The sequence below is a fragment of the Coturnix japonica genome, chromosome 4, assembly GCF_054131305.1.
Source record: "Coturnix japonica strain WE chromosome 4, WE-NBRP24, whole genome shotgun sequence".
Classification (NCBI taxonomy): domain Eukaryota; kingdom Metazoa; phylum Chordata; class Aves; order Galliformes; family Phasianidae; genus Coturnix; species Coturnix japonica.
In genome coordinates this window covers 12,667,256-12,681,521 of record NC_140666.1, presented here as the reverse complement: position 1 = coordinate 12,681,521, position 14,266 = coordinate 12,667,256, and the positions used below count along the sequence as shown (strand labels likewise).

At 50.9% G+C, this 14,266-nt stretch overlaps 1 protein-coding gene across 1 annotated transcript; it reads right to left on the bottom strand.

Annotated features, from left to right (window-relative positions):
* Positions 1-2,795: 2,795 nt before the first annotated feature.
* Positions 2,796-7,080, bottom strand: CD40LG (CD40 ligand). Its single transcript, XM_015860279.3, has 6 exons — positions 6,647-7,080; positions 5,568-5,705; positions 4,721-4,766; positions 4,416-4,463; positions 4,178-4,240; positions 2,796-3,328 (listed from the first exon to the last, which is right to left on the bottom strand). The coding sequence occupies exons 1-6, from the start codon at positions 6,956-6,958 to the stop codon at positions 2,961-2,963; spliced, it is 975 nt and encodes a 324-aa protein (XP_015715765.3). The 5' UTR covers positions 6,959-7,080; the 3' UTR covers positions 2,796-2,960.
* Positions 7,081-14,266: the final 7,186 nt, after the last annotated feature.

Here is a 14,266-nt window from a genome sequence, read left to right as displayed (position 1 = left end):
CTGGTGTGGATGGTCACTGTGGTGTCTGGGGGTCATTCCCATCGGTGCTGGAGCAGGGAGATGAGTTTCCATCCCTCGAGCCCTAGTTGTGTCCCATTGGCAGGAATGCTTTATGGAGAGAAGCTCTTCTCCATCGCGCCACTCTGTTGCTGTAGATAAGTCACTTAAGTCACTTCCTGCCTTTACTTCTTTTTTGGGGGGGGTTACTGCGTTATCTATTTTTTTTTCTGGGGATTAGGTGTGGTGACAGGATTTCCTTTGGTCTACTGCTTGGACAAGTCTTCTCCTGTACCCTGGTTTCTTTAACTCTTTGGTGGGACACACTGGTGGTACTTCAGGAAACTGTGGAGCCAGAGCAGTGCCACATCCAGACCCAAGTGTCCTTGAGCATCAAGTGGTCCAGAGAGCAAAGACAAAGCAACCCTCAGCTCATTGTGGAGGCAGCACCTCCCCTCCCACGTCCCCATGAGGCCAAATCCTGGTCTTAACCAGAACCACCCCAGTCTCTACTGAATACGGACCTTATTTATCCCCTTCTCTTACACCGAGTCCCAGACATCCCCTTTGCACAAGCAAAATAGCTCAGGCAGCACCAACATCCTCCAGGCAACAGAGCTGGGTGTCAAAAGCCATCAGTGTGAGAGCAGACCCAAAAAGCAGCTTAATGCATGCAATCAGACCCTCAGTGAGGCTGGAGCAGCGTGGGAGGTGCCCATTTGGTGCCACATGCCAGGGCAGCTGCCACCAAAGTACCCAACATATTCATTTTCCCCTCAGCCCCTTTTCACTTCTTCGCTCAGAAAGGAGAAAAATCAGCTTAGAAACCGTAAATTCCACAGCCCATTAAGTGACAGCGGGGCCCTGCAGTGAGGGAAAAATCAGAGTATTGATAACCTTCAAACTTTCCACGGGGAGAGGAAAGCTGCGGCACCGCAGAGGGGAGGAGAACAAAGCAGCCCAGGAGAAGGCCACGGGCTGAGCCTGACAGCTGGATGGTGACACACACATTGCCTCTCCTCCCACGTGCAGCCTCTCATCAGCATCCCACAGGCTATTTTTGGCAAGTGAAGATACAGAGGCAAGAAACAAGAGCCCCAGGAAAGGCAGCGGTGCGAGGCAAGGAGACTCACTGGATGGGGGAGGTGGCATTTAGCAGCTTTCCAGCCCAGCAGCACCTCCACTCCTGAGAGTACTGTCCTCCCCACCCAGAGCCCTACAGGCTCTGACCTTGTACACTGCACCGTCCCATTCCATTCCATCCACCTGCTGCAAAGCAAGAAAGAGGACCTTGCATCATCCAAGAGAAAGCAAAAGACCTCTTCCAGACAGGTGCTAGAAGTCCCCTAAATGAACACCTCCAGATGCACTTCATGCTGCCCTGCTGCCCTCCTGCCCTTGCTTGGAACGCACCCAGCCCTGCCCTGCATCTCCAATGTGTCCCATTGTGTTTGGGGCCAGATGTCCCTGCTCTGTCCCCTGCACTGTCCTGATGCCCTGTTAATCCCTGTGTAGGACATCAAGAGGTCACACTGGGAAGGGTTCACAGCATTCATAGCAGACAAAACCCCCATCCATGGGACATGATGTGCAAAACCCCATTGCAGTGGGTGCTATGGGATGCTTGGCTCTTTGGGGCTCTGCAGCCTGCACAATGCTTCAGACACACTCAGGAAAGGGGATCCCAAAAGTCAAAATGCATTGCAAAACACAGCCACAGCCACATGCAGCTCCTTCACACTGTAGACTTTCCCATGCTCTTCAGGTTAGTCCCTCTGTCCTTAAATACGAGGCAGTTTTAGCTCAAGTTAAATAAATAGCTTTTATACATGGCATGGTACAAGAACACTCCGTTCTCAGACAAAGTTATGCAGCTTTGGAGAACAGCCACAAAACTGCAAATTGAATTATAACAAAACCAGGCAGGCGAAGTAACCCTGCTCTGACTTTGTGGAGGCATCATGGGCACCCACCACTGATGTGTCCGACCTGGCAGCACCTGCACTCAAGCACTGCAGCAGGACCAGGCCTACAGACTCATACCACGCATACCCTAGAGAGCACCCAGATCTGATATCTCCTCCACTTGCAGACCTGTTGCCTCCAGAAGTGCTCCCAGTCTCTGTGCATCACCCTGTGCTCCTGCCACCTCAGTGCTTTCCTGGTCCTGCTCCCATGGAGGGCAGTTAGGGAGAGGCAGCATGTCCAAACCTGGCCATGGTGGCCAATGCCCCTTCCACAGGGGCTCTCTATCTGACATGAGAGCATTCTCTTGGGCAAATTTGGTTTCTCCAGAAGCAGAGCAGCACCAGTGCCCTACCAGAGCTCTGGGTTGAAAGCAGCAGCCACCCCAGCCACCACCAGCAGCGTTTTTGATGATGGGTGAATTTCAACCAGCGCAAACTTGGCCGTGTTGAGCAAGAAGGCTGAGTCCTGTAGGCAGCTATGTGTGGAAAAAAGGAGTTCTCAGCCATAATACAGTTAGGGTGGCAATAATGTATCACCAACAGCCAACACGTAGGGACAGTTGCATGGCTGATTGATTCCTTTAGAGGAGATGCTCTTCAGCCTTTTAATGTTTTTTTTCCGTTGGTGTTCTGTAAGCAGATGAGCACAGGAGATATGCACGAACCTAGCAAGGCTGGAGCACCCTGAGTCATCCTACAGTGTTAGGAAGGAAAGAGCGTTGGTAGAGTTTGCTAAATAACGGCATAATGGGACCAGCAGAGTGGGGCATGGTGGACCAGACACGCAACCCTACGAATGAAAGAAAAAAGAGAAGCGTAGACAACGACAGCTTCAAATTTTGTTTCCTTTCCTGTTCTCAGGGCCCCTCGGCCCTCGTCAATAAATAACAAAATATACAAAATAAGAAACAAGAACAACAAAGAGGCGGAGGAACATAAATACGGGAAACAGGGAAAGCCCTTCGGCTCAACAGAGACGGGCTGGGCCCCTCATCTCTACAGCCTGAACATGCCAAAGTAGGTGTTGCCAGGGTTGGTGTTCACTAGCGTTGAGTCCGTCACGTTGACAAAGACCATGTCACCCTGCCGCAGCTCAAAGACACCGCCCTCCCGGATGGACTGGAGCTCACAGAGAGCCGTGGAGGTGCTGTGCGTGTCGAGTCCCTTCATCAGGAGCCGGTCTTCTTCCATGGGGAGGTACAAATAAATATAGAGGGTGAACGGCGCAGTAGCCGCCGCCTTGGTGCAGAAGCTGACTTGTGAGTAGATGTAGTAGGTCCCTGCTTTCTCCACCTTCAGCTTCCCCTCATGGTAGGTTATGAAGCTGCTCGTTGGGGCGTAGCTCGTTGTCTTCCACTCCAGCACTGGGGAGAAAATATGGCTATTGAGCTAGGATAGATCTTGCTCGGGAGGCTGATTTTGGGGGGCAGTCCCTTGGGCATTTGGTATCACAGCCTCCAACCCCAGTGGGGCAAAAGGGAGTTCCTGTCTGCCCCAGGACACTATTCCCAAACCATGGGACACAGATTCCCATCCCTGAAGATGGGATGCAGACACAAGCCCTTGCACTGATGCGAATGGAAGAGTGCTCTGCTTTCTTCATCTAAACATGTGGAAATCATGGAATTACAAGCTGGCTTGGGTTGGAAGTGACCTTAAAGATCAATGCTTGGAGCAGAGGTAAGGATTCTTCAAGGAACTGCAAAAATGAATGCCCCCTAGGCTTGGTGCTGCTCGCACCTCCAGGAGCTCTGCCTACCCGCAGATCTGCTGCTGCCATTGCTTCTGGGGCACAAGTGGTGTCCTTGGAGCAGCTTGTGGACAAGAACTCCCATGGGGAGATCTCCTCTGCCTCCCACTGCTGAATCGTGGAGCTCCTGGCAGTCCACTGAGATTGGGGCTGCTTTGTAATTGCAACAAGTGCTCAAACAAGGAGTTTCGAAATGCAATGAGCATCTTGATTCTTTGATCTTATCTAATACGGAGCTTTCCACAGGTACAATGAGCTCTGGGTGAATTGCTGCGTCAGAGATGGAAAGAGCAGTTGCTGATTACCGGCAGTTACTCCAGAATTAAATCAAACATGCTCTGACTGAGAAGTCCGTGCGAGACTGAGAGGCTGACCCTGAAAGCTCTTATTCTCTTCAGTTAGCCCTGCAGGTTATCACCTAGCCAGGGCTGTGCTGGGGACAAAGCCACAAGAGCTGCCTTACCTGACACTGCTCTGCTGCTCTTCACCCCTGCCAGGTGCGTTGCGATCGGCTGCCTCTTCTCCTCTGCAATAGGAAAACACAGTGTTAATGGGGCCCAGCACTGCTCTACCCCCACAGCCCAGAAATCCCAGCCCAGCTGCAAATCCAGCCCAGAGGCAGCCTGCAAAGCCCCCTCCCATTTGAATGAAGCAGGGTCTGGCCTCAGCGATGACATGAACTTGATGTGCCCACTGCTTACCTGCCACGGATGTCTCATTCCTACTCTTCGAGTGGGGGTGCTCATCACCTGCAAGGAGAAAAAGTGAAAGATTTAATTTTGAGTTTGTTTTCATCAACTTTGGGCAATGCAGTATCTTGGCAAGACAGCTTTGTCCAGGCCTCTGCCAACCCCATGCCATGCACAGTCCCCCCATGGAGATGCTCTGCTGCTCCCGACAGACCCCACCAAGGGGACCAAAGGACCTGACCCTCTCTCCCGTCCCCTCTCCCCTTCCCCCTGCAGCCGCTCATCTCTCTGCCCTCCAGCAGCACCATGACACTCACCTCTGTGCATTTCAAATTTTGGCAGCTCCTCACTGGCTGTCTTATCCTGCAACAACAGCAAAAATATATACTTGAAGATAGGTATCCTTCCACTTTTTAAAATAATACACTGTTTTAAGATGTATGAAACAAACACCATTAAAGCCTGTGTGTAAAGGATGCTCTGGACAAAACTCAATTGGTGCTGTTTGTTACCAACAGAAGGTACCAGAAGACATCAGATCCCCCAGTACCTTCCCAGCATCATGTACGGCTGTGGGCTGCCCTGTTCTTTGCAGTATGGGGGTAGCAGAACTTCTGGTCTTAGGTCTTTAATTTTAATAATGCTGTGCAATTAAAATGCTCTGCAAGGTGACTCTTTTTTACCCAAACACGAGAAGCCTCTGCAGTAGGTGGAGGTGATGTCCCTAAACCATAGGGAGGCATTTGCATTGCATCCTCCTCCTGCTCCTCGCTGGACTCACTCCAGCTGGTCCAAGTCATGCACTGCTATTAATGGCTGAGCTTGAAAGTGCTCCTAACATCCTCCTTCCCACCCGCACAGCAACTAAGAGAGCTGGAAGACAGCAGAATGCCAGCGTTTTTCAAGCCAGAATGGCAGCTCCATCCCATCCCACCTTGGGCACTCTGCAGTTGGACTTGCTCTGGCCATGCTTTGGGGGAAAAAAATGGATGAGATTTTTCATTGATGTCATTAGTGTAAAAATATCATGTAAAAAAGCGTATAAAAAAGAGCCCTTCTTCTGTAGCCCCAAGATTTCAAGAAGGCTGTGGGTGATGCTTTGTGTGTGCCTTGGAGCCTCCCTCCACCTTCAGCAGGGGTTGTATCCACCCAGCAGCAATCTACCTTGCACTGGAGGTCCTGGAAGCCCTTTAGAACTTTATCACAGTCCAGTAACGTCGACTTCTGACCTTCTCCCGTCTGACATTTCTGCACTTTTCTCAGGAAGATGTAATCTTCATTTAAACTCAACACCTCTTCCATCTGCAGGTGGGGGAGAGAAGAGAGAGGGTCAATGTCTTGCTGCTGGGAAATGCAGATAGGAGGCATCCTCCCCAAATCACAGCCTGGAAGCCCAAGCCCCAGGCTGTCACCCGCTTACATCTTAATTTAGATCAAGACAACACATTTAAAAGCCGCTTAATACCAGTCTTATCTTTGCATCTGCATTCTGGGTTTAAGGTACATTCCATTTCTATAGCTTTCTGCTTTGGGGGAAACAGTTTTAGATCAGTGATTTTAAGTGTTGCGCAGTGCTTCTGCAGTCACAGCAACTTCAAATAGAGCTTTTCAGCTCTTCAGTTTTTGCTAAGTGCTGTCCCACATGCAGGACAGGATTACGGATACTATGCACCTTCCATCAAAAAGGGCCAAGTATTAAGACCCACCGTTTATTTTCCCAAAGCAGAATCATAGAAATGTTTGAATCAGAATGGTTCTTTAAAGGTCATCTAGTGCATATCCCCTGTAATAAACAGGGACATCTACAGCTCCATCAGGTGCTCAGAGCCCCATCCATCCTGACCTTGAAAAACTTCATTTCTGGACTACTTTATCCCCCCGATGAGTGTCCCAGTGCTGCTGTGGCACCAGCATGACCACCAGGAGCCTGAAGGCTAATACAGCACCCAGGTTCACCCAGACTGGCCGCGTCTGCCAGGTTTGCTCTTAGCAGCTCCTCTTTACCGATCCATTCTCTCTTTGTTAAAGAAGGGAACAGCCCTCTTCGTCTGTGTACATCTTCTCTTAGTGGCAAGTTAGAGCAGGAACAAGATCATGAGTGTATAAACCCCATTTCTGCACCAGTCCAGTGGTCAGCAGCATCGTGCCCCACGTTCCTCCTTTGGGTGACCAGCTCTCTTCATGCAGAAAGCAAACGATGTTAGCAGCCCAGCAGAGACAGCTTTATCTTATCCAACACTTACCTTATCCATCTTCATGTGAAGATATAAACAGAAGAGTACGGTCCCAATGGTCTGTACCACCATGAACACAGCGAGGAAGCACATAAACATTTTCATGGTGCTGGGAGAGGTGCTGCCCATGGGTCGGGGTGCTGCAGAACTGTAGGCTTCGTTCATCCTCCGGGCAAGGTGCTGGTGCTCCTGCAAATGAGCTGCTTGCAAGTAGCATGAGAACTGTTGTGTGAGCAGCCGCCGCTCAAGGGATACAGGTTGCAGCAACCTACACTTCCTGGAAAAAAACCCTTCGTAGTGGGTAGGTTTGTTCACCACCATCTCCCACAACAAAAAAAAAAAAGAAGAGGTTGCTTAGACTTTCTTCTCTGGTGCACTTCCATACTTTTTCCTACTGTCCTACCAGAAGCAGGTAGCAATTCTTAGTCTCAATTTTCATATCTGCCTCTGAAACACTCCTGGCTTTCCCCAGTGTTGTGTTGCTTTTTTTCCTATTGTGGATGAATGTTTCGTGACCAGCCATCTTCAGAGCAATGTAGACCATGAGTCAGTGGGCAGTATCTCTGAATTGTGGTGGGGGCTGCCAGGCACTGGGAAGCTCTTTGGAACTCGTTAGTTTCTCAAAATGAGAAGAAAGGCTTTCTACTCTGTTTCCTCTGTGAGACAGACAACTTTGCAATACCTGGAGGAGGCAGATGGGTTGTGCTGGTTCCTGTCCTTCCCTTGTATCTCCCAGAGGTGAAGACTTCCTGGGTAAGATTAGGACGGATGCTCCTGGAGAAAGGGACATCTCTGTGGGCGCTGGGACCACAGTGTGGGCATGGCTTCATGCTCCTGGACAGCAGGACTTTGGGTCTTGGTGCTTGGCTGTCAGTTTGGAAAGACACAATTTGAGCAGCTTTTCCAGTGTCATGGTGAAGTAAGTGCTCACCCTTCAAACACAGGCACAAGCATCCTCAGACTGTGCCCCCATTAACACAAATCTGGGCATGGAAAGGGCTGCTGGGGACTCTGGGCACTGCTACCAACCACAGACCTCCACCACAGACTGGCTTTGCTCCATGCTAGAGCAAAGAGAATGAAGTTGGGCTGCCTGCACAGGGGGCTGGGGTGATCAAACCATCATGCAAAGTTGTTTTGAAAGTAACAGGCTGAAAGCAATGCTCTTATCAGATGTGCACGCAGCAAATAAAGGGCTGGATCCTGCCAGAAGCAGGGTGGTGCTAAGCAGGGCTGCTCACCCACAGTGACAGCAGAGGAGAGCTCCCAGCGCCATAGGGCTGCACAGCACAGCAGGATGGGTTCCAGAGCTCGCTTTTGCTATCTACCCACTCTCTCGCATCCTGTCCTGTGTGGTTTAGGGTGCTTTTAGCTACAACTGCAAGTGCTGGTAGCAAAGCACAAACATCTCTGCAACCCAGTCAGTATTTGACCTTGGCAGGTCACTGCCTTCCTAAATATAGCCAAATAACTCAAATATAACCCAAATCATAAATGTGTTACAGTGCCAGGATCTTTGCTGTCAGCAATTCAGTGGCTGATGGATCTTCAGGGTCCTGTGCCCCCTTACCATGTTGACTCTGCCACCTTCTTGCACAGAGGGGAGCACTGAATTATAGAATCATAGAATCACGGAATCATTAAGGTTGGAAAAGACCCCTAAGGTCATCAAGTACAACCATCAACCCATCCCCACCACGCTCACTTAACCATGTCACTCAGTGCCATTTCTCCATGTTTCTTGAACACCTTCAGTGATGCTGACTCTGTCACTTTCCCGGACAGCCTGTTTGGGATGGGGCTGCAGCCCCCATGCAGTTTGAGGGCACTGCCAACCAGTGCTTTCCTTCCCTCTCATATTAAAATCAGTATTACCTTTGGAAATACCAGACCTGGTCCCTGGCAGGGCTCTGAGCTGACACCGAGCTCCTAAAACTGTCCCTGCCATGGAGGGTCTTCCTCCTGCATCATCAAGAAGCCACCCCCAGGAAAACCCCACAGCACTGGGGGCCACAACAACCATCAATGCACGCTCTTCAAATTCCTCACCCCATGCTTTGGCCAGAGGGCAACCACCAACATTTTCCAAAGCTCTTCAGACTTTCCTCCGAATTTAATACTCATGTTTGGAGGAAGTCTTCATATGAGAAACAAAACGACACGAGAAGTCGTTACTTAATACTTTCCCCGAATCCCCAGTGTCAGGACCCAGAGGCAGTCAATAATGTGTGAAACCACAGCAGTGAGTGATGCAGAGAGCAGCAAATAAGGCTTTGCACAGCTATCCCTGAGCCCTGGCCGTCCCTGGCAGATGAAACCCTCTCAGAGATGTTTCTGGATGGCCACCTGTCGCCGTTTCACCAAAATGAGAGAAAGCTGCAGGGAATGCTGGAACACCCAGCCCCATAGAACACACCTGCAGATCTGTGAGGATGGGGAAAGGCTTCGCTCTGGGGTCCCCAACACAAAATGTCTACGGAAGCTCTCTGGTTTGCTCTGCAAACCAGGAAACACAGCCTCAATAGTCACCGGTGCCCTGACGAAGAAGACGGTGTGGAAAATATGACAGCGGAGATCCCAGCAGAGATTCGTCAGCGCACCTTATTAGGAGAGCAGGCTGGTCGCTCTTCTTTAGGATAACGTTTTGTTGTGTTGGCAACCCAGCCCCAACAATCTCCTCTGGCCCCATTACCAGTAGTAATGGTAGTTCAGCATCACACGGGTAGGGCGAAGGGCTCAAAAACCATGTCAGCTCCTGCCAGGGCCAGGTTGTCTCATGGCTGTACATTGTTGGCCACTTCCTGCTGTAAGAACTTTGGGGAGGGAGCAGGAGGGCATGGTCCGGAGGGATGATGGAAAACCCAGTGCCAACCTAAGTGGGATCCCCCCAGAGAAGATGAAGTTCACCTGCACCTGGAGACAGTCGCACCACTGGGAAACCAACAGGGTTTTCTTTCACCCTCAACGCCCTGAACATAACCATACCCATCTGCCTCCAACCCAAGTGAGACAATGGGAAAATGTGATCCATCGCTTGCATTCCTATTGACCTACTTGCAGTATTTCCGCTGATCAGCAAATTGTCTCCACTGCAGTCGGTTTTGTTTACTGAGAAAATATCCGGTTGCAAGCCCTGGTGATCTGCCAAAGGCTGGGAGCAGCTCTGAACGCAGCAAGGTGAAAGCTGATGAAAAGAGAGTGAATTTTTTGGGTGCTTGCTGCGGTTTTATGTAAGTAGCTCTTTAAAAGATGCTGCTCACCTCACCAGCTCGTTCCACTCGACAAAAGCCAGGTGCTGTGCACCACCAAGAGCAAGACACTCAGAAAGAGGATTTTATTCTGAGTCACAAAAGGAGTTTGCCTGCAATGCTGTAGGAGGGATGCGGAAGGAAACCTATGAGAAAAACCTGATTTAGTCCTTCTGACCACAAGCAGAAATTTGAGCTTTAACATCATTTGTTTTATCATTTCTTTAGATTTCCTTTTCTTGTGTCTCCCAAGATCTCATGTCTTCGGGACTGTACCCATCACAGGAGAGAGAGGAGACAGACAGAGCCAGAACATCACAGAAAATATCACCAGCATCCGGAGAAGGAAAGGTTACAGTACAGTTTCCGTTCATTTTTTTTTAAACTTTATATGACTTAGAGAAAGCTCTGGAGCACAGAGCAGCCTCGGGGTAGTAGGAAAGGTCCAGTTGGGGATGGTCACATCTCCTGTGGAAGAGAAGTGCAGGAGGTGGCCATTGTTAGCATTGTGGCAATGGCAGACTTCAGCCTGGTTGCTCATGGTGTCCCACCTCCATGGAGAGACACTTGTGGGAGTCAGCAAACACTCCAGGCTCCAGCAGGCATAATGTGTGCTGCCCGTGTCACTGCAAGGCCAGGAGACAATGCCCAGACATGTGAGGAAACATCTCACCCTTCTTTGCCACCTTGCTGAGCTCCCAAGAGCCAAGGGGAAAAGGTGCTGCTCTCCCTCTGAGACAGCCAGCTCCAGGGGATGCCATCTCCTCAGCTGTTTCCAATCATCCATCCCTGCTGCACCCATGGGTGCACCCCAAGCTGGTGATCCCAAGGGGATCGTGGTGGGTGAGGAGCCAGGAAAAGCAGAGGAACCAGCCCCATTACATGATGGAGGTCCTCAAAGAGCACGTGGCTCTCACTGCATCTGGACTGCACGTCTAGACAGCACATCTGGGCAGCACACACTACTTCTGGGTGGTGATGATCAGCCACACAGAGCCACTAAGAGAATGTGCCTCCAAAGTGCTGATGCGAAGCCTCAGAGCAGCCGTGAAACCACAAAAGGCACTAGAAACTTCTTGCTGTGACGGCTGCACCTCCCTCTCCCAGCTTCCTAAAAATAGAGGCTGGCACAGGGTGAACTGCAGCCCCGTGCTGCCAAACAGCCGTGAGTCACCGCAGAAGGAAGGCAGGAGCACCCCGCACACCCCAGGGTGCAGCTCTGCCCAGCTCAGGGTGCACAGGTCTGGGACCATCAAAGCCAAAACGAAACGTGATGGGGATAAGCAAAGCCCACGGGAGGTTTTGCACAGCGGCCACCTCCCACGGCAAAGTGCTGTGTTGTGGGTGGGGGGGGCCCAGCATCGCCTGTGCATCTCCTCTGGTTCCCCCGACTGGGACAGGACTGAAACAATACCTGCATCTGCGTGGGGCTGGCAAACAAAACAAAAGGCTCAGGGCAGAGAAGGGATGTGGCTGCATGGTTTGTATCAGTTCAAAAGCTGGAAATCAAAGGTGCGCTGTGCTGTGCTGCTGTTTTATCGCTTGGGGCGAGATCGGCCATGCTACATGTGGTGATAGCAGGGACCAAAGAGCTTGTTAAGCCTTGTTATTAAAGTTTCTGCTTGCATTAAATTAGAATTAGATACCATGGGGTGGCCAAGGGTTCCCCTAAGAGTGCTGGGCAGTGGGAGAAGCAGTATCTGCTGGAGGAGCAAAGGATGCACAGCATCTCTGTTGTATGAGACATGGCCATGCTTGCCAAGAAAAGCACAAGGTCAGTCCCAGCATGGTCCCCTGGGTCACAGGGATCCCCACAGCACCCAACAGGCTCACACTTGTGGAAATGACAGGGAAAGGGTGAGTGAGGGTGAGCCTGCTTGAGAGGAGCAGGCAAGGAGAAAAGCTCCAGACAGGGACCAAATCACAGAGAAGGCTGCAGCTGAGCATAAACCCACACACATGAGCTCTAATAATGTTAAGACTGAATGAGGGGACAAGACACACACATGGCTTGAGCCTGCAGAACCAATCCAGAATCTTTCACAAAGGAACACAAAGGCAGAACAGAATCGCTGTGAATGTCATGGAATAGTTGCTGTGATGGTAACTGGCGGGGGCAGCAGTGAGGCTTCAAGCCGGGCTCGTGGGCTGTGTGTTCCCACTGAGAGCTGCCACGCTCAGCCCAGGCACAGCTCGCTCCCAGACCACGCTGCAGTGCTCTGAGCCCTGGGACATGATCTTGCTAAGAAATTCAGCGTAAAATCCCTGTGAGCTGCACCACATGTTAAAACAACTCTGCCATCTGCTGACTCCTCCCTGCCCCATCCATCCCTCTTTGGCCCCTGCTGCAGAAAGGATCAGAGGGAGACACGAAGACAAGGATGTCACCTCAGGGTATGTCTATGGATGAAAATGGTGTCAGCACAGCAACAAATGCCAAATACGCAGCTTGGTGGCCAAGCACAGACTCTCCCCACAGTCTGCTGGGGAGGTACCAGATGGGGATATTGCCATGGTGATGCAGCACTGGGATGCTGCTACTGCTGCAGGGTGGGGGGTTCCTGATGCCCTCTGTGAATGTGCTCGGTGAGCAGGGGATGTAGTGACAAAGCTGATGTCACGGTAACTGCACAGAAAGGCTGTTCCGCAAATGGAGTATTTTCCTAAGGGACGCATTTCCTTTCCAACACAAGCATCAATGACCACAGGCTTCTTGGCAGCTCCAGCTCTCCTTCCTACTGGCACAACATCTCCATTAGAGCCCGACACATTTGTCACCAGGAAGATATTCTGGATAATTTCATCACCTGCTGGAGAGAGACTGAGCGCCCTGCTGAGCTGCGCATCCTTTCCACAAAGGCTGTTTCACACTTGAAAATGAGCGCTGAGCTCAGCAGATGCTCAGCCCAAAGCACAGCCTGGAGCATCCCCTCCGCTTTGGGCACCCAATGGGTAGAGCCATGTCCCCGCACATGAGCAGTGCTTCGTGCTCTCACTGATACTCATCGCTCATTCCCTCTGTCAGTACATGAAATAACAGCAGTTCATACACTCAGGGGTGGTCGTCAGGATTTTCAGAAGGGGCTGCCTGGGGTTTTTTTGTTAGTTTTGCAAGGCAAGCACATCAATGGAACCGAAAGTAGGTTCACACCACAGTGCCCACCCATGCAAAGCTGAAACGAACCACAAAGCCAGATAATTACACAACCTTCTAATATCTACCAGGCTTGCTTTCCGAGCACTCGCTGCTGCTTTTGCAAACAGCCTCAGAAGAATTCAGTGGTGGAAGTGACTCCTTGGCCTGTTCTTGCCAGAAAAACCACTAAGCACATCCTAGAGGGCAGGATTTCTATTCAGGGTTCTAAGAAAGAGTCTCGGTCTACAGATAATCCTACAAGTGCTCAAATTGCTTCCGGTACAAACCCACCATCACGTCCCTCATTGGAGCTCAGCTGAAAGGGAGAAGACACAAAGCAAGGCTCCCCAGCCTGGATGCAGCAGCATGTGAGCAGCTGTGGCCATGGGAGCTGGAGGCCTCTACCTGCGAGGCAAAGCCCCTCTGGGCACACACATCATGGAGACGTGCTGGGTCTGGTCATGGTGCAGTGACACCTTCCGAGTCAGAAGACATAGAAAACCACCAAGGTTTGAAGCCACTTCTTCAATCCTCTGGGCAGATTTCCAAAAAATCCCAAGAAATCTCTCCCTGGCTGTGTATAAGGGCTCAGGAAGATGCACAGCTTGCAAGCCCTTGGCCCATTCTCTCTCTTCCACTGGTCTTTGCAGTACGCACCTCCAAATATCTTGTTTTGTAATCAAGCAAAAGAACAGGGTTTGCATTCCTTACCTCAAGTCATTTCTTGTTCATGGGTTTTCCACATCCATCCTGGCCATGGGCACACAGAGCACCACCCAAACCACAGTGGCCAGGCAGAACACACCTGTGCCAGCACATTGCTCGCCCTCAGGTGTGCAGAGCACTGCTGACCCACCACCATGCAGCAATACCATGTGCTCAGGCAGCTGGCAGTGACCCCTACTGTGCTCACTGCGGATCCAAGCTCTGAATCGGACCCTTTAAAGAAACAAGGAATAATGAATCACTTTGATCCCTGAAGTAAATGCAGCATTGAGCACTCAGGAAATGTGAGGCCAGGCTCATTTCCTACATGGGAAAGAACAACCTCTTCTTTCATGCCATAATGCCTGTCTGCTCTCAGGAGTTATACTGTGTGCCAGACGACTGAAACAGCCACTTGTGTTAGAGCCACCAAAGGCACAGAGCGGAGTCAATGACACCGTTGCGTTGGCCAAGGTTTCAGAGGAAGGGCTCCTGGGGACACACAGCAATGGCCCAAACTCAATCACAGCCCTAAGAGAA

Coding starts and splice junctions, on each gene's coding strand:
- CD40LG (XM_015860279.3), bottom strand. CDS start 6,958: ATGGTGGTGAACAAACCTACCCACTACGAAGGGTTTTTTTCCAGGAAG. Junction 4,241..4,415: donor GAATGAGACATCCGTGGCAG/GTAAGCAGTGGG, acceptor TTCCTATTGCAG/AGGAGAAGAGGCAGCCGATC. Junction 3,329..4,177: donor GAGCAGCAGAGCAGTGTCAG/GTAAGGCAGCTC, acceptor TTTTCTCCCCAG/TGCTGGAGTGGAAGACAACG.